The 22901-nt window shown below is 50.7% G+C and overlaps 1 protein-coding gene across 10 annotated transcripts in view; it reads left to right on the top strand.

Moving 5' to 3' along the window:
• The window catches only part of FIBCD1 (fibrinogen C domain containing 1), a 275844-nt gene extending 256791 nt beyond the window's left edge, over nucleotides 1-19053 (top strand). For all 10 annotated transcript variants that reach the window (XM_069985750.1, XM_069985749.1, XM_069985748.1 and 7 more), the window contains 5 exons: nucleotides 730-874; nucleotides 1933-2069; nucleotides 7612-7708; nucleotides 16689-16868; nucleotides 16947-19053. In XM_069985750.1, coding sequence (XP_069841851.1) covers nucleotides 730-874; nucleotides 1933-2069; nucleotides 7612-7708; nucleotides 16689-16868; nucleotides 16947-17206 — 819 coding nt within the window. In that variant the 3' untranslated portion in view covers nucleotides 17207-19053. The remainder of the gene's footprint in view (nucleotides 1-729; nucleotides 875-1932; nucleotides 2070-7611; nucleotides 7709-16688; nucleotides 16869-16946) is intronic.
• The last annotated feature ends 3848 nt before the right edge of the window (nucleotides 19054-22901 follow it).

Raw genomic sequence — 22901 nt, 5'->3', positions numbered from 1 at the left:
GGGTGGAGCATGGCACTGTGTGCAGGGGTGGAGCATGGCACTGTGTGCAGGGGTGGAGCATGGCACTGTGTGCAGGGGTGGAGCATGGCACGGTGTGCAGGGGTAGAGCATGGCACGGTGTGCAGGGGTAGAGCATGGCACTGTGTGCAGGGGTGGAGCATGGCACTGTGTGCAGGGGTGGAGCATGGCACTGTGTGCAGGGGTGGAGCATGGCACTGTGTGCAGGGGTGGAGCATGGCACTGTGTGCAGGGGTGGAGCATGGCACTGTGTGCAGGGGTGGAGCATGGCAGTGTGTGCAGGGGTGGAGCATGGCACTGCAATGGTTTAGCATAACACCGTTTGGGGTTGCAGTATGGCATTTTCAGGTGGAGTTGATAACTGACATATCATAAGGAAGGAACCCTAACCATCCATGTCAGAAGGTGGAGCCTGCATCCCAATAACATCTTGAGTTCTGGATACAGAATGTTATCTTACTGTGAGATGAATAGAACGATAGGACTGCAGTAAGGACTGGAATAGGCCGGGCCGCAAGGGAGCCGCTGCATGGGGGTTTCCTTTTCACCCCATGGAGTCCATGGAAGTGTCCCGTGAACCTGGCAGATTGCACCGTGGCATGATGGGTACCAGCCCATACTAACACAGGGCACAGACCAGCGACCATAGACTGTATAGCATCTGATTATCATTCCTCAGCCTCTTACGTCGTCTCTGTTCTCTCCCTGCAGCTTCTGTCTGAGGGGCACAGCCACGTGGCACAGCTGGTCAGCTCCGTGAGTGAAGTCCTGGACTCCGTCCATGGAAGGTCCCGTGGGAAGGGAGATCTGGTACGGTCGCCAGCCAAGAACTCCAGACCCCGTGGCTGCACCAATGGTAAGACCTGCAGCACTGTTCATCCTGAGCTTCCTCATGTAAAGCACTCCAGACCCGCAGCACTGTTCATCCTGAGCTTCCTCATGTAAAGCACTCCCGACCTGCAGCACTGTTCATCCTGAGCTTCCTGGTGTAAAGCACTCCCGACCTGCAGCACTGTTAAACCTGAGCTTCCTCATGTAAAGCACTCCAGACCTGCAGCACTGTTAAACCTGAGCTTCCTGGTGTAAAGCACTCCAGACCTGCAGCACTGTTCATCCTGAGCTTCCTGGTGTAAAGCACTCCAGACCTGCAGCACTGTTCATCCTGAGCTTCCTCATGTAAAGCACTCCAGACCTGCAGCACTGTTCATCCTGAGCTTCCTGGTGTAAAGCACTCCAGACCTGCAGCACTGTTCATCCTGAGCTTCCTGGTGTAAAGCACTCCAGACCTGCAGCACTGTTCATCCTGAGCTTCCTGGTGTAAAGCACTCCCGACCTGCAGCACTGTTCATCCTGAGCTTCCTGGTGTAAAGCACTCCAGACCTGCAGCACTGTTCATCCTGAGCTTCCTGGTGTAAAGCACTCCAGACCTGCAGCTGCTACAGACAGTGTAGTAATAAGGAGGGAATAGAGAAGGCACAAACAACCACGTCAGCATGTCCCCTCTATACATCATATAAATGATAGGATGCAGCTGGTAGCGCCGTCATGCGACATGTATTCACAGGAACACAAAGTTGCACAAGGGGACATGTGGTTCCTATATTACCCCAACGCTGCCCTGTAAATACCACCTGTCGGATATGTTGTAGATGAGAGCGCAGCTCCCCCCTCCCCCACTCCTGACTCTCCGAGTGTAAAGCAAAAATACTGCGACTCCTGGTAGTTCTGCCATCTTGACAGCATCATAAATCTTGGCGGTGGAGTCTTCCGCAGCGCTGTAGCATTTTCAAGGGAATTTTTTTTATGAGTTAATCTGTGCGTTTGACCGGGAATAGAATTATCCGGCCCTGTGACTCCGAGATGATGGAATCACTTTCTGCCTGTCACCATATAACGCCATGGCTTTATCCGCAGGTTCCAAACCGCGTGACTGCTATGACATCTTCATGAGTGGACAGCAGGAGGACGGCGTCTATTCCGTGTTCCCCATTCACTATCCCACCGGATTCCAGGTCTACTGTGACATGACGACGGACGGAGGGGGCTGGACGGTGAGTGGCAAACATCATCAATGACATCGCATAGTCACATCCAGAGCTGCATTCATAATCCTTCACCTACTATAGCAGATGCCTGACTGTAGCTCTGTGGAGAAACAGGACTGAAGAAGAAGGTGTAACCTATAGGGATTGTTCACCAAAAAAAAAATCTTTCAAATCAACTGGTGCCAGAAAGTGACAGAAATTTATAATTTACTTCTATTAAAAAATCTCGAGTCTTCCAGTACTTATCAGCTGCTGTTTGTCCTGTAGGAAGTGGTGTATTCTCTCCAGTCTGACACAGTGCTCTCTGCTGCCACCTCTGTCCATGTCCAGAACTGTCCAGAGCAGGAGAGGTTTTCAATGGGGATTTGCTGCTGCTCTGGACAGTTCCTGACATAGACAGACTGTGTCAGACTGGGGAGAATACACCACTTCCTGCAGGACATACAGCAGCTGATAAGTACTGGAAGACTGGAAGATTATTAATAGAAGTAAACTACAAATTTCTGCCACTTTCTGGCACCAGTTGATTTGTAAGAAAAAACATTTTTTAACATCCCTTTAAGATAAATAAAGATATATTAAACACAAAATATGATATTCTTAGGCATGCTGAGGCTATGTTCACACACAGTGTTTAATTAGCATTATTTTGTGGCAAATAGTGCAGTTCGTGGTAAAATAACGATAATGAAACTCTAAGGGCGACATGTATCATCCGGCGTACGGATGATTTTCGGCGGAAAGTGCCGATTTGCGTATTTTTTTATTCGCAAATGGCCGATTTGCAAATAAAATATTCGCATGTCGGCACTTTCCGCCGAGTACGCTGGGGGGCGGGGAGGGGGTGTGGAGGGGGCGTTACGGGGGGCGCGGACTCAGAGTCCGCACGATTTATCATTTTTTCCGCACAAAGATACGCCGAAAACCTACTCCACCTTTCAGGTGGCGTAGGTTTTCGGCTGTGCGCACCGACGCGCACGGGATTTATGTAGAGGCAGTCCGCCTCTACATAAATCTCCGTAGCGCCGGAGATGCGGGGACATTTATAAGTCCGGCGTAAAAAAACAGTGCCATGTGACCCCTTTTAGCTGTTGAGGTTGGCCGAGAAGAGCCTCATGGGAGGAGCAAATGTGAGAAGCTATTTTCCAGCCTTTTCATTGGCCACTAGCTTCACTGGGGTAACTTGTAGAAACCCCAATGTATAGGAGACAGCAGAGCTGCCAGAGTCTTGGATCCCAATGGGATTATAGTGTGCGAATATTACAATGTAGTCAGCAGCAGGAGCACTGTGCTAGAGGCTCCGCCCCTGAGTGATCCTGCTCCACCCCCGAGTAATCCTGCCCCGCCCCAGAGTATCCCTGCCGGTGATTATCAGATTATTATTATAGAAGCCTTTTGTTCCTCTTACCTTGGCCGATCCCTTGTCATATGCATTTTATAGTTTAGAAGATGATCTCAGCTCTCTCTCCATTTCGCCCCCGCTGCATGCGCTGCCCGCCCCAACACTCTGCATTCCACCGTGTGATTGACACATATTGTTCAGATGGCGAGGAATAAATAATAGGTTGTAAAATGTCACCGTGTCCGAGCTCACCGTGGAACGTACACAGCAACAGCGCAAGGTGAACAGCATGGAAACGCACAAGAGCGGCAGAGCGGCACTGATCTCTATAGTGTAATTGTTGGTTCCTGCAGCTTTAAGGGAATGCGCCTGCTGTGCAGAGAGTTACATGAACTTTCCACCCCTCCCCTGGTGTATGTATTTTTAGGGGGTATATATTTATGTGGGGGTCTGGACCATATACCAGTCTGCAGTGGCAGTCCCGGTAATGGTGGCTCCCGTCACTATGCTGCTCCCATTACTGTCTGTATATGCTCTGCTGCATTGCATTGCAGGAGATGTTGTGCTACAATAGCAGCTAATCCCGCCATTGTTCCTGTTACACTAGGCTGAATGTTTCTGCCATAACTACAGGGCGCATCCTTTATGGTTCCACCGCATTGTATTCCTGAATTCCATTGGGTGGTCAGGACCACTAGGGGTTAATATCCCTGTAACAATGGAGCCGGGTCCATGGCCGCTGCCGGCTCAGGAGCGTATTAATATTTCATCGCCTCGGCCCGCGGACCGGCTTATTTTGCTGTAGGGGAGGATTCATATTTAATGATGAGTACACAAACAAGCGTGACCCCGAGCAACCCCCCTCGCCCGCCGCCACTGATCACATCAGACGTCAGCCCCAGTCAGATCACCCTCGGCCATCACCTCCCAAGTCAGACCACACGGCAGCTCGCCCTTCATCACCTCTGGCATTCAGCAGCTGAGGATGCGGCGATTCCTGGGGGCTCCTGGACAGCGGTGGGAGGGGTAGAAACAAACCCCATGATGTCATCAGACTCCATCAGTCCATACATCATCAGGCTAGGTTCACGAAATGTACTAATAACGGCCGTTGTTGCATCGAAAATTGCATTGCATTAAGTGCACAATTGAAATGTCAATTATTTCCATGGCCGTTGTTCAATACATTGTGTGAACAATGCTCGCTGTTTGCATTGAGTTCAATGCAACACATTTTTCTATGACAAGAACGGCCGCTGTTCTAATTGAAAATAACGGCCATTCTTGTAATAAAAGATATGTTGTGTGAGCATAGCCTTATGGTGAAATTTCTTTATATTCGGCACAATAACCACACATCTTGCTAATCTGGCATATGTCTAAAAGTAGTATGGAGAGGAAGGAGATCGGCTGCGGTGAGTGCTGGCGGTACTCCTGGCAGCTGTCTGGACCCCACCGCCCTCTCTAACACCTGCCGTATCTGGACCCCACCGCCCTCTCTGACACCTGCCGTATCTGGACCCCACCGCCCTCTCTGACATCTGCAGCGTCTGGACCCCACCGCCCTCTCTGACATCTGCAGCGTCTGGACCCCACCGCCCTCTCTGACACCTGCAGCGTCTGGACCCCACCGCCCTCTCTGACACCTGCCGTATCTGGACCCCACCGCCCTCTCTGACACCTGCAGCGTCTGGACCCCACCGTCTTCTCTGACACCTGCAGCCTCTGGACCCCACCGCCCTCTCTGACACCTGCCGTATCTGGACCCCACCGCCCCCCCTCTCTAACACCTGCCGTATCTGGACCCCACCGCCCTCTCTGACACCTGCAGCGTCTGGACCCCACCGCCCTCTCTGACACCTGCCGCATCTGGACCCCACCGCCCTCTCTGACACCTGCAACGTCTGGACCCCACCGCCCTCTCTGACACCTGCAGCGTCTGGACCCCACCGCCCTCTCTGACACCTGCAGCGTCTGGACCCCACCGCCCTCTCTGACACCTGCAGCATCTGGACCCCACCGCCCTCTCTGACACCTGCAGCGTCTGGACCCCACCGCCCTCTCTGACACCTGCCATATCTGGACCCCACCGCCCTCTCTGACACCTGCAACGTCTGGACCTCACCGCCCTCTCTGACACCTGCAGCGTCTGGACCCCACCGTCCTCTCTGACATCTGCCGCATCTGGACCCCACCGCCCTCTCTGACACCTGCCGTATCTGGACCCCACCGCCCTCTCTGACACCTGCAGCGTCTGGACCCCACCGCCCTCTCTGACACCTGCAGCATCTGGACCCCACCGCCCTCTCTGACACCTGCAGCGTCTGGACCCCACCGCCCTCTCTGACACCTGCCATATCTGGACCCCACCGCCCTCTCTGACACCTGCAACGTCTGGACCTCACCGCCCTCTCTGACACCTGCAGCGTCTGGACCCCACCGTCCTCTCTGACATCTGCCGCATCTGGACCCCACCGCCCTCTCTGACACCTGCCGTATCTGGACCCCACCGCCCTCTCTGACACCTGCTGCGTCTGGACCCCACCGCCCTCTCTGACACCTGGGGCATCTGGACCCCACCGCCCTCTCTGACACCTGCCGTATCTGGACCCCACCGCCCTCTCTGACACCTGCGGCGTCTGGACCCAACCGCCCTCTCTGACAACTGCTGCGTCTGGACCCGACCGCCCTCTCTGACACCTGCGGCGTCTGGACCCCACCGCCCTCTCTGACACCTGCTGCGTCTGGACCCCACCGCCCTCTCTGACACCTGCGGCGTCTGGACCCCACTGCCCTCTCTGACACCTGCTGCGTCTGGACCCCACCGCCCTCTCTGACACCTGCGGCGTCTGGACCCCACTGCCCTCTCTGACACCTGCAGCCCTGATACAGCCTCATAGCTGGGAGTTGGCACACTGAGGTTTGTCTGTGACATAATGTACGGCATTGCCGGTGGTGATGGCAGAGACTGCTGTTGTTTGGCACTGAGGTGAGTACTGGCGGCACCATCTATATAAACCCCCCACCCTTGTCTGACACCCCGCAGGCTTATACAGCCTCACCTGGCAGTGCAGTGTTGGCGCTGGGCGATACTACTGTGACGCCAGCACATAATCTCTAGGTTTTTATATCAAAGTGTAAAAAATGTAGCAATTTCCAATAATTTGGCACCTCTTGGTCCTGGCAGATCTCTACAAAATCCTATACATAGAGGATTGATATGACGATATGTTACAGCCATTACAAACACCTAAAAACAGAGGGGCAGTGGTCTGTGCCGGAGGCCGTTCCTTCAGAGCCGTAGACCTGAGTGTTATCGTATTCAGCGCCGGCGTCATCTCCTCCCTTATTACACCACCTGCAGAGGGAATAACATGGATAATGAACCAGGGCAGATTCGTGACATGAAAACGGATGGAGTTGCCCTTTAAATGTCACTCTAACCCCTCCCCCACCTGCTTTGGCGTCACCTTTGTCTTCCCCATTGCGGATCCTGCGTGTGCCCTACTTCAGCCGCACAAGGTCGGATCAGATTAGGGCTTTCCTCTTGCCGACACCTGTAAGATTGAACGCCGCTTCCCCCCCCCCTACAAAGCCGCCACAATCTCCTGGGACATGAGCGCCGATGTCAGACACGCTAAAACTCCACATAAAACTTTAACCCTTTAACTCACCCGAGATGTAATCTCCATGCCCCCCCCTCCGATAAACACGAAACGCGGGACCGACACTTGATAAATCAAAAGGACGACGTTGGCCGCCGCCGCCAGATTATTTTCTCTGATAGATGGAGGAGTCTTGTTGCTTCGGGAAATCTTTGATACATAATTCCCCGTGCGCCTTTTATAGATGGATCAGGCAGAGCGCGGCGCCCGGGAGAGAGACGAGACAATGCATGACAAATACAGAGCACTCGGAATGGGCCGCCACCGGGAGCCGCGCAACGCTTGTCCTGTCATGTGATCGATTATTCACTTTGTCCTCGCCGTCACGCCGCTCCCATCGATCCTACTGAGGTCTTATTAAAGTCACCGGGGCCTGTGCTACGATCCACGTGTTCTTCTGATGGATTCCAGGCAGCAGCTGTTTCTCGATGTTATCAGCCAGTCTGCACCCATGTAATGCCAAAGCAGAGAGCAGGGACCGATCAGGGAGGCATGAGGCTGTGGCCGATTCCAACCTCATCCCATCTCTCTCTCTTTCCAGGTGTTCCAGAGAAGAGAGGACGGGTCAGAGAATTTTTTCCGTGGCTGGGAGCAGTACAGGGACGGATTCGGAAAGCTGACTGGGGAACATTGGCTCGGTAAGGATGCGGTTTGTTATAATGATGATGGGGCGTCATATCCAGTGCTTGCCGTGTCATCAGTACCTAGCGGGCCACTATACAGTGTGCAGCTTATAATAGTGCCAGATCGATATAAGAGGATCAGCTAAGATCAGCCACATGTGGTGGGCAGGGAAGATTCTGCACTTCAGGTCATTCATCCCATTACCAATTACTATGGTAAGTCTCCCCCAACCTGACAATGCTGATACCAGAGAGTAATAGATTGTAACTCTTTTATTTTATATAAAAAAAAAAATACAAAACATAACCCGGCATATCGGCCGTAACAATAAATCATAAACAAATGAAATAACAGAAATATAAACAATTCATAACAAAATAGAACAGCCTATTCCGGCATATACAGATCCTATGTACACATAACCCTGTCTGGTCCAGGACACCATACAGTCACATATATATACACACACACACATTATATACACCTATATATTCACACATGTATATAAAAATAACCAAAAAAATAAATAATCAAATAAGCAAAAATATTTCTTCAGAACAGTTTTCCAGCAATATCCATAACAGACTACATAAAACAAAGACAGACCTAAAATAATAAAATAACCAAACTTTTTTTTTTTTTAATCATAATATAATATAATACAACCCTCCCCCCCAACCACCTCCCGAACCCCTCTATACCTACACATATACAACTATAACACAACAACCTCCCCCCCCACCTCCCGGATCCCTCTGTACCAACAAATATACAACTATAATACAATACAACAAAGCCCCCGCCCCCCGCCCCACCCCCCAACCTCCCATACCCCTCTATACCCACATATATACAACTATGATACAATATACCCTACACCATAACCCCCCAACCTCCATACTTTACATATCCCCATCACCATAGACCACCCAGCAAACCCTCAGGGCTCAGGTTCGATGTCTGTAAGCCGTCTACATCCGATCCATCACAAAAACAAAAATCTAAGGTGATAGCGTCAGCCCTTCACTAGGAAAGAGATTACTCGGCTAAGGCACCGTAAAGGAAATCCCCCTCCAAAGGGTCACTGCCTTAGATGTCCCCAACCTTTCATACTCCAGGGAGCGCACCTTCACCAGGTCACCGAGCGTGTTCCTACAAACCTCATCCGCAGGGAGGATTTTCTGTCTCGTCAAAACTAAACAGCGAGCGTGCCACGTGTGATACCTGACTAAGAATAAAGTGCAGCGGTCCCTACCGCCAAGGTCTTTGAACGTTCCATAGGTCCACTCAGCATAGGAAAGGGCAGCCAGCCTCGGCCAGCCGATGGAAGCGCCCACCCTTTGATATACCTCTATATTAAAAGGACAATGAAGCAGGAAGTGATCCATGTTCTCCAACGCTCCCCCACAGTCCTCTCGGGGACACCCCTTCTCGTCAGAGTTCCTGTACTTCAGATTGTCCTTCACATATAACCTACCATGGAAGCCGCGCCAGGTCAAATCCCAAAACTTTAGGGGGATCCTAGGTGAATTTAAAAGAGACAACCCAATCCCCTGATCCCCACCTGGGCAATCCTTGAGGGACAGTGGTTTCTGGAAATGGCTTAGTAAGACCCTCCTATCGAGGACTCTCCTCGGGAGAGTTCTCACCTCCCACATTCCCAGCCCCCACCGCCTGATGACCTTCAGAACCAGTGCAGCATAAGTCAGGAGATGCACGTGAGGCGTGCGAAGATCCTTCACTCGACCGCCTATCTCCCATTCCTGGAAGAAAGGCTGAAACCATTTCCTGCAAGAGACTACCCACGGAGGAGCCCTCTCTTTCCAGAGGTTCGCAACATTGGTCTTTAAAAAGGTGTTTACTAAAAACACCACCGGGTTGACCATACCCAACCTGCCTAGTCTCCTCGTGCGGTAAGTCACCTCCCTCTTAACTAGGTTAAGTCTGTTCCCCCACAACATTAGGAAGAACAGACCGTAGACCCGCGTCTAGAGGGGTTCCGGCAAAAGGCTCACACTGCCCAAGTAGATTTACAACGGGAGCAAGAAAGACTTGATCAAGAAGACCCTTTCCCTAAAGGTCAAAGACCAACCTTTCCACTGTTCCACTCTTTTGGAGACATCTTCCAGTCTGCTCTCCCAATTTCGTGTGGGGTAATCCCCGGGACCAAATTCGATGCCCAGAATTTTTGCAGATTCTTGGGGCACAGGGAGGGTGTCCGGGAGACAAAACTCAGGGTCTCCCCCTCTCAACCAAAGACTTTTGCACTTGTCACAGTTGATTTTAGACCCGGATGCCTCCGAGTAGCATTCCACCTCCGACATCACCCACTCCGCCTCCCCCTGGGAAGAGACAAAAATGGAGACATCATCGGCGTACGCCACTTCCCTCAAGGCAGAATCCGGCACCGCCAGGTCCATCCTCACCCCCGCCAACGGTCCACCATCTATCCTTCGGAGGAAGGGGTCGATGGCGAACGCATAAAGCAGAGGGCTTAAAGGGCAGCCCTGACGTACACCAGACTCCACCGCAAAAGGGCGGCCCACCCAACCGTTCACCAACGGAAAAGTCTCAGCCCCTGCGTACAATGTTCTCAGCCAATCCACGAACCTCCCCGGCAGACCGTATTTCAATAGAGTAGACCAGAGGTACTTGTGATCAACCCGATCAAAAGCCTTAGCTTGGTCTAAGGACAGTAAAAACCCCTTGCAGTGACCAGCCCTACCCTGCTCCACGGCCTCGCGGACACAGAGCACAGCACTAAAAGTGCTACGACCGGGTACAGAGCAATGCTGGGCCCCCGAAAGGAGCTGGGGTGCAAATTTCACCAACCTGTTGAATAGCACTTTTGCCAGGATCTTTCTGTCCACATTGAGAAGCGCTATGGGACGCCAATTCTCAATGTGGGACGGGTCTTTACCCTTTGACAGGATGACCAGAGCCGACCTCCTCATCGACCTCGGCAGAGTGCCCGAGGAGAGACACTCATTTATTACCTCAGTCAAGAGGGGAACCAAAGCGTCCTTAAAGGTCTTATAAAATTTGGACGTTAAGCCATCCGGCCCTGGTGACTTTTTGAGGGCGAGCCTCTCAATCGCCAGCCTGACTTCCTCTTCTCTGATCTTCTCTGTCAAAACATTAAGAGAGGGGTCTACTCCTGACCGGGAAATGGCATCAGCCAGGAAAGCAGACGTCCTGCCTCGATCGAGATCCCTCTTCCCCAAGAGATGCGAGTAGAAGGCTCTGATGACCTCCAAGATCCCCGATCTGGACTTGTTCAGAGATCCTGTACTATCGACCAGGCCTGACACAAACTTACAATCCACTGACATCTTACAGCTTCGACAAGGGTCGGGCGAGCGGTACTTCCCGAAATCCCTCTCGAAAACCAAAGACGTGTGTCTATCGTACTGGCACGTCTTCAGCAAAGACTTCACTCTGGAGATCTCCTCTCTGTCACCTCCATTCGAGACAAGGACCTCGAGTTTCCTACTTAGTGCCTGATATAGGCGATCCCTATTCAGACTCCTCAAAGGATTGTCTGCAGAAACTCCTCAAAGGATTGTCTGATTTCCTTCACTTCCAGGAGAACGAATTCAGCTTCCACAATCCCCTTCCCATCCTGGTCTCTGAAACATTCAAAGAAAACATAATCAAACAGTGATCGGAGAATTCTACCTCCACCACCTGTAAAGGTGAAGAGACAGCCTCCTCATTAACAAAAAACCTATCTATCCTAGACCTGACCTCTCTACCCCTAAAATAGGTGAACCCACTGTGGTCTGGAGTATGTCGGATGTGGACATCCACCAGACGAGTCTCACTGGCTATGCTGTTCAAAGCGGCGCTATCATAACCTAGCCGATCTCTGGAGCCTTCTCTATCTCGGGACCTTGTTACAGCATTAAAGTCCCCTCCAAAGATGACCTGCCGGTTAGTAAAAAGTAGAGGCTTAATCCTCATAGGGTGCGTTCACACCTACCGCATCCGCAGCTTATTTTTCCGCGGAAATCTGCAGGTCTGGTAGTGCAGATTTCAACCTGTGAGAAATCCGCGTATGTGTGCGTTTTGCGGTTTTTCTGCAGCAAGTTTATCGCAACTGAAATGTCAGTTTAGAATGAGAGACATTTTAAACTGACATTTCAGTTGCGATAAACTTGCTGCGGAAAAACCGCAAAACGCACACATACGCGATTTCTCGCAGGTTGAAATCTGCACTACCAGACCTGCGGATTTCCGCGGAAAAATAAGCTGCGGATGCGGTAGGTGTGAACGCACCCATAAAGAGACTTTTGCGGTCCCATTTAGTTTGTGGACCGTAGATGTTTATGAGGCGCAGCTCTTGTCCCTTCATGAGGACGTCTAATACCAGACATCTCCCCATTTCTAGCTCGATTACGCGTCTGCATTCAACCTGTGCGGTATTAAAAAGAACCGCCACCCCGCTATACGGCTCGGCCGCAAGAGACCAGTGAGAGGGGCCATGCCTCCACTCACGCTTCGCCTTATGTATAGTTGCTAGATCTGTAAGTCTGGTCTCTTGCAAAAAGAAAATGTAGGCCTGTATTCGACCGAGAAAATCAAAGGCCATAAATCTTGCCGTATCTGACTTTATGCTGGCGACGTTAATACTCGCCAGAGTCAACGGGGAGGGTGCCGCCATCATGGGTGATCAAGCTTGACAGCCCTCTTTTTCCCTCCCCCTTCCTTGTGCTTAATGTCTTCATCAGACTTTCTTTCCTTCCCCCTTTTCAAGCACACAGACACATCCATATTTACAGGGCGTGTTCCCTCCTCCACACAAGTCACACTCTGCACCCCACATGGTCCTGAGACAGGTCCTCCCCCCCGTTACCTGAGAGGAAGACCTGACACCTCTCAGAGACCTCACTTCAGACACCGGCACCGACTCCCCAGCCCCCTCATCAGAGGAGGAAATATCCCTGAGGGCCCGGTACCAGTTAGGGCAGCCTACCAGAGGGGAGCCAGTAGGTCCTTCCGCTGGTATCTGGACAAGGGTGAGGGGAACGGAATGATCCCACTCAAGGGAAGAAGACTCCTTCTTCTTCACCCGCTTTCTTTTTTTTCTAGCACCCGATCTTCTGTTATTCTCTAGCCACTGTTTGCTTTCCTCATCCAGACTCTCTGCGGGAGAGGAGGTTGCAGTAGTCGCCCTCTCCTCCTCCTCCTCTTTATCCAGTCTCCTGGACTCCTCCTCCAACTCACTGTCCCTCAGGTCCTCAGCAATATCCACCACCTCAGGCTCGGGTACAGGAACCTCCTCAGCTGCCACCTGAGGCGCCCCCTCCCTTTGCCTTTGGCGTGTCTCCATACGCTTCAGCTTGGATGGTGTTAATTTTCTCTTCCCTGGACCAGTAGCCTCCCTGCCTCTGCTGGTACCCTCTCCGGTAGGGTCAGCCTCACGGCTAACCCCAACAGAAGTTTGGACCGCATTGGCAAAGGAGACCGGACAGCGGCTGAAAGCGTGACCGAGATCACCACACAGGTTGCAACGAATGTCCCCACAGACGTCCTATCCCTCCACACAGGGCGCATTTCTGCACCTTACATTGTGCACTAAAGTGTGTCGGGTCACCGCACCTATGGCAGACCTTTGGCTGCCCCTGGTAAAAGACCAGAATCCTGTCCCTCCCCAAGAAAGTGGAAGAGGGAATGTGGGTGACAGAATTACCTGAAACCTTCAACTTGACCATGAAGGTCCAGGCCCCCGACCAGATACCAAACTCATCCCTGTTCTTCTGGGGAATGTTGACCACCTCTCCGTAACGCCCAATCCAGGTCATGATGTCTATGCAAGAAAGAGATTCGTTACATGTTAATACCGTCACTTTCTTGATCTTGTTCTGATGGGAGACTGCTTGGACAGCAAAGTCTCTCCATTCGGGTTCTATCTTTGCCAGCTCGTACCGAGACCAAAAAAGCTCAAGCCCTTCAGCCCGGACGAAGCTGACATCGAAAATCGGGGAACCATGAGGATGTATCAGGGCAAAGATGTCACTAGCCCTGAAATCCATCTTGAGGAGGAGCTCCACTACTTTAGTTCTATTAGGACAGGGATCATTGCCCCTCCACCTAAGACGGACCACATTCCTCCTGGCCACCCCGGACCCGGCTGTGGGGAGTGACCATGACTCCTCGCCGCTCCTTTGCTCTCGGAAGGCGGCTAAGCCATGCCTCTCTATCCAGAAAGACAGCTTTACCCTCTACAGTGATAGATCTATCCCCCCTCCGCAAGGCCTCCAAGAAGCGCCTTTGGGTGTCACTATTCCCAGGACCAGGGGGTGCAGCTCTCTCATACAGCCTACGTGCCCCGGCAGCAACACTCGCATAGCTCCTAGGTTCCATAGGTTCAGACATACAAACCACACCAGCATCACTCACCACAGGAACCATGCATCCGCCCCCTCCACTCATCCTCCGATCCCCAACATCCATCCTCTCATCATCTTCCCCATCTTCCCTCGCTCCCCCTCCACCATTCACACCACCATTCAGTCCTGGACCAGAAGGCACAGACAGGGTAATGCAAGGAGTGACCTCAGCTTCCCCGGGGGAACCTGACAAGTCTCCGTCCGCTGCTGTAACAGCAGCAGGCTTCAACTTCTCGCCAGGAACCCCCTCTACCCCACCGGTCACATGACTCGTCGCCATCTTTACAGCAGTAGATTGTCTGGATGTTGTCCCACAATCAACAACATGTTTAGTCTCTTGCATGGTCCCAGTAGGCGTGGGAACAGTCTCTTTGAGGTTTTTGATTGCCTTAGCAGCAGCATTTGCCAGTCCAGCTGTGGCCGGTTTTATTATTCCTGCCGAGGTGCCACCTGTCCCAGCAGCAGACACGGTTCCTCCACTAGAAACCACCACAGGTGACACTCCGACAGCAGACCCCACCGCAGAGCCTGCTTTACCGCCTGGCACCCCGTGGCACCGCTCACCTGCGCCCTTGCTCCTCTTCTCTGACACAGGGTCCACAGCCTTAACCTTGTCCGATTTGCTGTGGCCCCCCGATGCCAGAGACATGCAGCCACCCGCTGGGCCGCCAACCTTCCCAACAATGTCCGGCTTCACAGCCGTAATCGCCCTGACACTCTTACTGCTACCACAAGCCGAAACAGCATCATGTGATGTTACTGAGGGAACCTTCATACTCTGCCCACCGCTCATCCCCTGCTGAGAGCCCACCACAGGGCACCTACTAGGTTGAGCTGGGGAAAGGGGTGCATTAGATGTCGACTCACCCCTTTCTGGTCCAACCGCCCGTATTGGAGATTCCATCTGTACGATGGCCGCCATCAGGTCCCCTCCTGGGTCGCTGCCGTCACCGTCTTGGCTTCTGGGTCCTGGAGCTGAGGGCTGTCCGGGGCAGATCCCACTCTGGGACCTTTGGGTCACATCAGGAGCCTCGGTCTCCTCCGCTCTCTCCATGTAGTCACTCTGGCTTAACCCTTTATTCAACTGGTCAAACCTGGCCTGGTTCAGCAGCTTCTCCTGGAAGGGCCCGCTGTTCCTCTGAATGTCCATATTTTTCTTTTCCAGTAAATTAATTTCCGTTTTTATTCTCATTACGAGCTTGTTGGCCTCCGTGCGCTTCCATCCTGACCTGTTGGTCACCTGGACTCGGGCGCATCGCAACTCAGCACGCAGTTTGCATAGTTCTTTGCCATTTAGTTCATAGCTCTTAAGAAAATAGGCAATTCTGGATCCATAAACGTCAGTCGTCTCCTCAGGGCTCCTCACACCCCAGTCCTTTACATCCAACACAGCCTCCCGGCTGTAGCTAGAAACCAGAAATGGGGCAGAGGCAGCATCCCTGCGACCCCCTGCCAGATCTCCGTACCCCCTCCGAATAGGCCAGTTGCTGTGCACCATCCGTCCCCGCCGGCCTACCCCGGGAAACAGAGGCCTGGGACTCGCCTTCCTCCTGCATCCTAAAGCCCACTCCCCCCAGGCAGAAGGGAGCAGGCCTCAGGCACCAAACCCAGAGCGATCCCAGCAGCAGAGAGCTCCACCTGCACCACCACACCTGACCAGGAGAGGTCAGCTGTCACCTCACCTCCCCCAGCCTGACATGGCTGATACCAGAGAGTAATAGATTGTATATACCTGTCCTACAGTCACCCCCCCCCCCCCAGGCCTGATATGGCTGATACCAGAGAGTAATAGATGTATATACCTGCCCTACAGTCACCCCCCCCCCCAGGCCTGACATGGCTGATACCAGAGAGTAACAGATTGTATATACCTGTCCTACAGTCACCTCCCCCCTCCCCCCCTGCCTGACATGGCTGATACCAGAGAGTAACAGATTGTATATACCTGTCCTACAGTCACCATCCATCTTCATGGTCTGAAACAGCTGTTAACAGAGAGTAACAGTCTTATTACCTGCACAAGATCGGTCTTGCAGGTTTAGTGTTAGCCATTATCCTTCTCTCCATCCATAGTGACAGGAGATGGGCGGGTGTCCGGGGGCGCCCGCATCATTGGCCGCTGATCTGCCCGCTCAGGGATTTGTGTGCCAACCTCCCTGGACCCTGCAAAGGAATCTTAATTGAAATCAGTAAATGGAGGGATGGAGGCCGCAGACGGGAGGACACCTCGATTTGCATTCCGCATTCACCGGACGTCCTCATTAAGATGGTGAAAATGGAGTCCGACCTGCGCGCTGGGACGTCTGGGCAGACAGTGACGGCGGCAGAATGAGAAAGTAACAGAATATTCTATAGAGGAAGGTTCCAGAAGACGGCAGACAATGAGACATGCTTATAATAGTTATAAAACCTACAGCTGGCTCATTCTGTGCCTCCTGATTCATGAACAGAATGCCGCAACATCAGTGTAGACTGACACAAGCAAAGTAATGGGAAAGGGGAGTGGTGGGATGTAAATCTGCCTACTACAATGTCATTGGGGTCTTACAGAAAGCCGGGTGGGAAGCCTGTACTGACTAAAACATTGCTCCTGTCATTGTAGGCCTCCAGCGCCTGCACCTGCTCACCATGCAGACACATTACCAGCTCCGCATTGACCTGTCAGACTTTGAGAACTCCACGGCATACGCCCAGTACAACACGTTTGGCGTTGGTCTGTACTCTGTGAACCCAGAAGATGATGGCTACCCCCTGACTGTGTCAGACTACTCTGGAACAGCAGGTGAGTCCTTCATAAATGTCCCACATCCAGCCGTGGACCATTTGTGGTCCTCCTATGACCCATTTCTTGTCTCTTCAGGAGATTCCTTGAGCAAGCACACAGGGATGAAATTCACCACCAAAGACTTGGACAACGACCACTCGGAGAACAACTGTGCAAGCTTCTATCATGGGGCCTGGTGGTACCGCAACTGCCACACGTCCAACCTCAATGGGCAGTATCTCCGTGGGCATCACGCCTCCTATGCCGACGGCATCGAGTGGTCTTCTTGGACGGGCTGGCAGTATTCCCTCAAGTTTACAGAGATGAAGATCCGCCCTCACCGGGAAGACAAGTGATCATCTCTCCATTCTTGGACTTTTTGTTCAGTTTTTTTTTTACTGGGGAGGGGGATTGGACTTACCTACTTTTTTCCGGGAGGGAGAGTTTTTTCCAGCAGCCAGAACTTTCCAACACTGGTTGACGCCATTGTACATGGTACACAAACAGTTCTGGTTGGATTATTTCTTGGCCAGCTCCTTCAGAGCAGAACATAATGATGGAGACCTTGTAATTTGGTGAAATAAGACCAATGGTGGTCGTTCTGCCGACCTTCAGTCCTTCTCCCATGTTGCCCTTCATTGGATATGGTTGACCTACCTTGACTTCTCACACTTCTCCCCCCACCCCACCCCCAGTGTCCTAGGTGCAATGTTTTTTTTTAATATTGTTAGTAGTCCAGATGACTCCTTGTGTGTGGCTGGCATCGTCTCCGATAGACAAGTCGTTGACATTGTGGATCCTCCGATTGACATCTCCTCTACCGTGGTAATAACTCCTGATGCGTCATTTGTCATGACTACACTATGGATATTTTGTAACGTTGTCTTCGCCTCTGACACTTGCACAATATAAATTTTTGAACCCGAGATAGAGACATTGTAGGCGGGTCCAAGAAGGACTCCAAGGAGCTTGGTTACTACAAAGTAGGGATTGGTCGGGAAAGGTGTAGGAGACCAGGGAGCCAAGAAGTGGTGTCAAGAAGTGGAATTCAAAATAACTTGGACTGGGAAATTTTGTACAAGATACATTGTTAAAACTGAGATTAAGATGTTGTGACTAGGTCCATCTGGTCTCCAGGGAGTTTGTTAACCCCAAAGTAGGGATTGGTTGGGCAACGAAACCATTGCGATCAAAAGATAGATGTTCAAACATACTTGGCTCCTAAGTGTTTGTCTTTTTTTAAAGACCAAGACATTTTTCATACCTTCTAAAAAATAGTTGAGGAGCTGAGCAGCTTGAGGTGATGTCCATGGATAGAAGCCATGCCAGGTCATTCGGTCGGCAAAACAAATGCAAGCAGAATTTGTGTCCATAGAGAGAGGGATCCATAGTAGAAACGTATGGTGGACTTCCCAGAACCTGCGGGAGGCGCTGATCCTCCCTGCTCTGACAGGACTTTCCCATTTCCTCATCAAGTTTCAGGATAGTTTTGGTTTCTTTCCTAAACGTTTCTGTGGATGACATTGGGAGGTGGAGGTGGACAGCTGCTTAATGCGGAAGTTTACGATCAGCACAGGCTCAATTACCAAAGACAAGTTACAATTTACATCACAGCTTGCTAAATCTTCTCCGCGTTCGCCTCTATTGTCGTGATGTTCGTTCGCCGGATAATTAGTCGGCCATTTAAAAGAAGATAAAAAAAAAAAGATGGATAGAAGTAACAGGAGCGTCTCAGTGTCAGGTAGCTGCTCCTTTGGGAGAAAGCAGTTAAATATTTTTGGGACATCCATAAACCCGCGGGGGCTCACTCACCTTGCGACCGCGCAGCTGGAATCGCAGTAATGAATCGGATTCGTGCCACCGTCATTAGCTTCTCTGAGCAGTCAGTCAGTGGCGTTACCGGCGCGGTGGCAGCCAATATTGTAAACAAGTGTTTCGTAAATTAGAGGAACCCGGGCAGATATAACCTGGGAATTAATGGAGCGTAACCGCGTCTGGTTGGTTAAACCCGAAGAGTTGCATTAACAGGCTCCTCATTAAGGCGCCATACGAGAACCTCCCCTCCCCCAGGTTGACAAGTAAAATAATTTGCTTTTAATGTCTTGGTTAAATGAGCATGAAGACGTTCTCCTTAAGACGTGCGAGGAGCCATAACTCAGCATGAGCACCTGAGATAGAGTCATCTGCTGTCCCCGGCAATGGCGGACCACTGCGCGGGGGGGGGGGGGGGATGCTTCCTACAATTGGGGTCAGGGAGGGAGCAGGTGAGGGGGGGGTTATATAAAGATATGGGAGGGGGAGGCGATGTTTACAGTACAGGGGGTGAGGGAGAATTAAGATGCAGATGGAAGGAGGGAGACAGATGGAGAAGAGCGTCTCGCTGTGACAAACACTGAGCGAGACGCACGGGGAAGGAGACGTACAGATGGGAGGAGGATTAGAGTGATGATGAAGAGAGCAAGAGACGGTAACAGAGGAGGCAGCACTGACCGCCTCCTTCATTCATCCTACAAGACACCAATGACGGAGGATCCTGGGGCTCCAGGTGCAGATGGAGTAACATGTTTTGCCCAAATGTGATGGAAACAAAGGGCGCAAAAGACTATAGGTCCCAGAAATGTGCGGGAATTCCAAAGAAACATGGCGGTGAGGGTGTTATTACTGCGGCGGTCAGTCAGTAAACAAATATAAGAACGTTCTACCCTTATGTGGCGGTTTTTAGTTCAGCGCTCAGATCAGCCTCTTGGTGCAGCTTTTTTATTTACTTAGTTGCGATTCTGTCCCATAGACGCATGAGCATAAGCATGTTTTGGGGGTCGCTTTTTCACTTAACGGGTTCCATGATGTGACTACCAATTCCTTCCATACTTATTATCTATTATTATCTATTCAGTCTCCTTCCGACAGTTCTCACCTGCTGCTTTCTGCTAAAGTTACAAAATTCTCTGTCTCCCCCTCCTCCCCCCATCCCTTCTGAGGCAGCTGATGTAAACAAGTCCCTGCCTGGCTGTATCTGCAACATTGTAGCTTCTTTGTCATGCTGGGAGGATTATTCACAGTGAGTTTATTAGCAACTTGACCTCAGAATAACCCTCCTAGCATTACAAAGAAGCTACAATGTTGCAGATACAGCCAGGCAGGGACTTGTTTACATCAACCGTCTCAGAAGGGAGGGGGGAGGAGAGGAGACAGAGAGAAAGGCTGAATAGATAATAACTGAATATATAATAACAAGTATGGAAGGAATTGTTAGTCCCACCATGGGCAGTAACATATCACAAGGTATGTATGAGCGGAGCACCCCTTTAAAGCAAAAATCCTTGACTCACCCGACTTTTTGAAAATTTAAAACCAACAAAAAACATCCTAGAATAACATGAGAACATGTAGATGGGAACCACTAAAACTCGTGAAGGAGAAAAAAAATGTGATAATGTAATTCTATGAGCCAACTCTTCACTAGCACAGAGCGGGGAGCGGAGCGCATGGCAGTGCTGTACTCTCCCCGCTCGTTCTCACAATCGCTCAAGGTGTGAACACTCAGACCCGGACTGATCAAACATTATTACATATCTCTCAGATACGTCAAAAGTTTTTTAAAACAACAGGAAGACTTTAAGGCAAATAAATTAGAACAAAAGGAGAGAAGAAGAGGTGGAGCAGAATCTAGTTCCCAAAGCTTTGAAGCTTTGTATGTGACTGTAGGAGGTGACGGTGGGGAGGGGGATTAGGGGTCTCCAGACCATAACCAATGAGATGAGGACTCAGGGAAGAGCAATGATCTGTGGGAAATAAACATGGCGGGAGAGATGTGAACTGGGCGGAGCTTTATGTTTATGACGTGTTTTTTATCGACGCAGTTTCAATGTTTTGAGGATTTCTCCAATTAGATGAACAGAAAATAATTTTGTGCAAATTAAAGGTACGTTGACAGAAAACAATGGACGTTCAGTGATTGGTCTGTAAGTCGCTCTCTACAGTGTTTACAGTGCTGGGCAGCCGAATGTGGGAGGGGCTACAGTGTGATTGACAGCTGTGTGATATCATAGTACAGTGTTGGGGAGCACTGCATGCATGAAGATGAAACTGTACATAGTATATGGAAGGAAGAAAGCTTACTAATATATAAAAAATATATGGAGAGCATGCTCTGCTGTAGTGCATTGTGGGAGATGTAGTGTAACGCTATGGATTTACAAGGTTGCTGTATATAAGAAAGAAAGGTGAATGGGAAAAGCCGAGACTTTCACAATTTATATTAACACACTCGTTCCCAAGAGATGTTGAGGCGTGGGTGAAGCACCATATAAAAGCCGTGGGACATCACCAGCTCCCATCTGGAGGGGATTAAGCTGCCAACTCCAAGAATCCTCTTCAGAAAAACTTACAAGGCAAACAAAAGGCTCTGAGAGTCTTAAAGTGGAGAAGTGTTCAAGAAGCTCCGAGACGACAGCACTTTAAAGAAATATTGACGGCACCATGAAAAGAACAGTATAATGGCACCCAGCGGTGGCCCTGCAATAAAGCCGCACGATAGGAGTCATAGTTACACAGGCTCTAAAAGAAACCCCAGACACAAAGTAACAGCCAAAGGCTGAATTACAGTAAGAAGCTGACACCCCCCAGAGCCTGAGAGAACCACAAGAACTATATACTGCTCCTCAATATAACTACTATAATACTGCTATACACAAGTATATAACTACTATAATACTGCTCCTATATACAGAAATATAACTACTATAATACTGCTCCTATATACAGGAATATAACTACTATAATACTGCTCCTATATACAGGGATATAACTACTATAATACTGCTCCTATATACAGGGATATAACTACTATAATACTGCTCCTATATACAGGGATATAACTACTATAATACTGCTCCTATATACAGGGATATAACTACTATAATACTGCTCCTATATACAGGAATATAACTACTATAATACTGCTCCTATATACAGGAATATAACTACTATAATACTGCTCCTATATACAGGGATATAACTACTATAATACTGCTCCCTATATACAGGAATATAACTACTATAATACTGCTCCTATATACAGGGATATACTACTATAATACGAACTGGAGAGAATGGAACCGCTGCACATCCCATCTATAGCTGACACTAATGCCGCTAGGCCTATATTAAAAATCAACACCAGAGTGTCTGTATATGAATTGATCAAGCCATATTGCCCCGTGTACCACCGCGCAGGTCCTCTGGTCCACACGGGTCCCTACGCTAACTCCACACCGTGTCGGTCAGCGACCGCCAACCCCGCAAAGCGTGCACGTGCAGGGAAGGGAGGCCATGGAACGGCCCTGCAACCCCAATGTCACAGGACCAGACCCAAAAAGCCCCACCAAAACCCAGCCAGCACCACCGGCGGGGAAGGCTGCCCCCAAACGACACAAGTATGGATATGGTATTACACTTACCATTGCTGCTCTCACAGAATGGGGAAGACATAGGATCCAGACATGTGAGCACAGGCATATCCTGCTAACTTTGGTCATGTGGGTCTTATAAAGGAGTGCTAGCTGTTCAGAGAGGGAGAATTGTAAAACACGAACTGGAGAGAATGGAACCGCTGCACATCCCATCTATGGCTGACACTAATGCCGCTAGGCCTATATTAAAAATCAACACCAGAGTGTCTGTATATGAATTGATCAAGCCATATTGCCCCGTGTTATAAGACCCACATGACCAAAATTAGCAGGATATGCCTGTGCTCACATGTCTGGACCCTATGTCTTCCCCATTCTGTGAGAGCAGCAATGGTAAGTGTAATACCATATCCATACTGGTGTTGTTTGGGGGCAGCCTTCCCCGCCGGTGGTGCTGGCTGGGTTTTGGTGGGGCTTTTTGGGTCTGGTCCTGTGACATTGGGGTTGCAGGGCCGTTCCATGGCCTCCCTTCCCTGCACGTGCACGCTTTGCGGGGTTGGCGGTCACTGACCGACACGGTGTGGAGTTAGCGTAGGGACCCGTGTGGACCAGAGGACCTGCGCGGTGGTACACGGGGCAA

This window comes from Dendropsophus ebraccatus, chromosome 10 (genome assembly GCF_027789765.1).
Source record: "Dendropsophus ebraccatus isolate aDenEbr1 chromosome 10, aDenEbr1.pat, whole genome shotgun sequence".
In the NCBI taxonomy this organism is placed as follows: domain Eukaryota; kingdom Metazoa; phylum Chordata; class Amphibia; order Anura; family Hylidae; genus Dendropsophus; species Dendropsophus ebraccatus.
The sequence above is the reverse complement of the archived record's forward strand: the minus strand, read 5'-3'. Positions and strand labels throughout refer to the sequence as shown.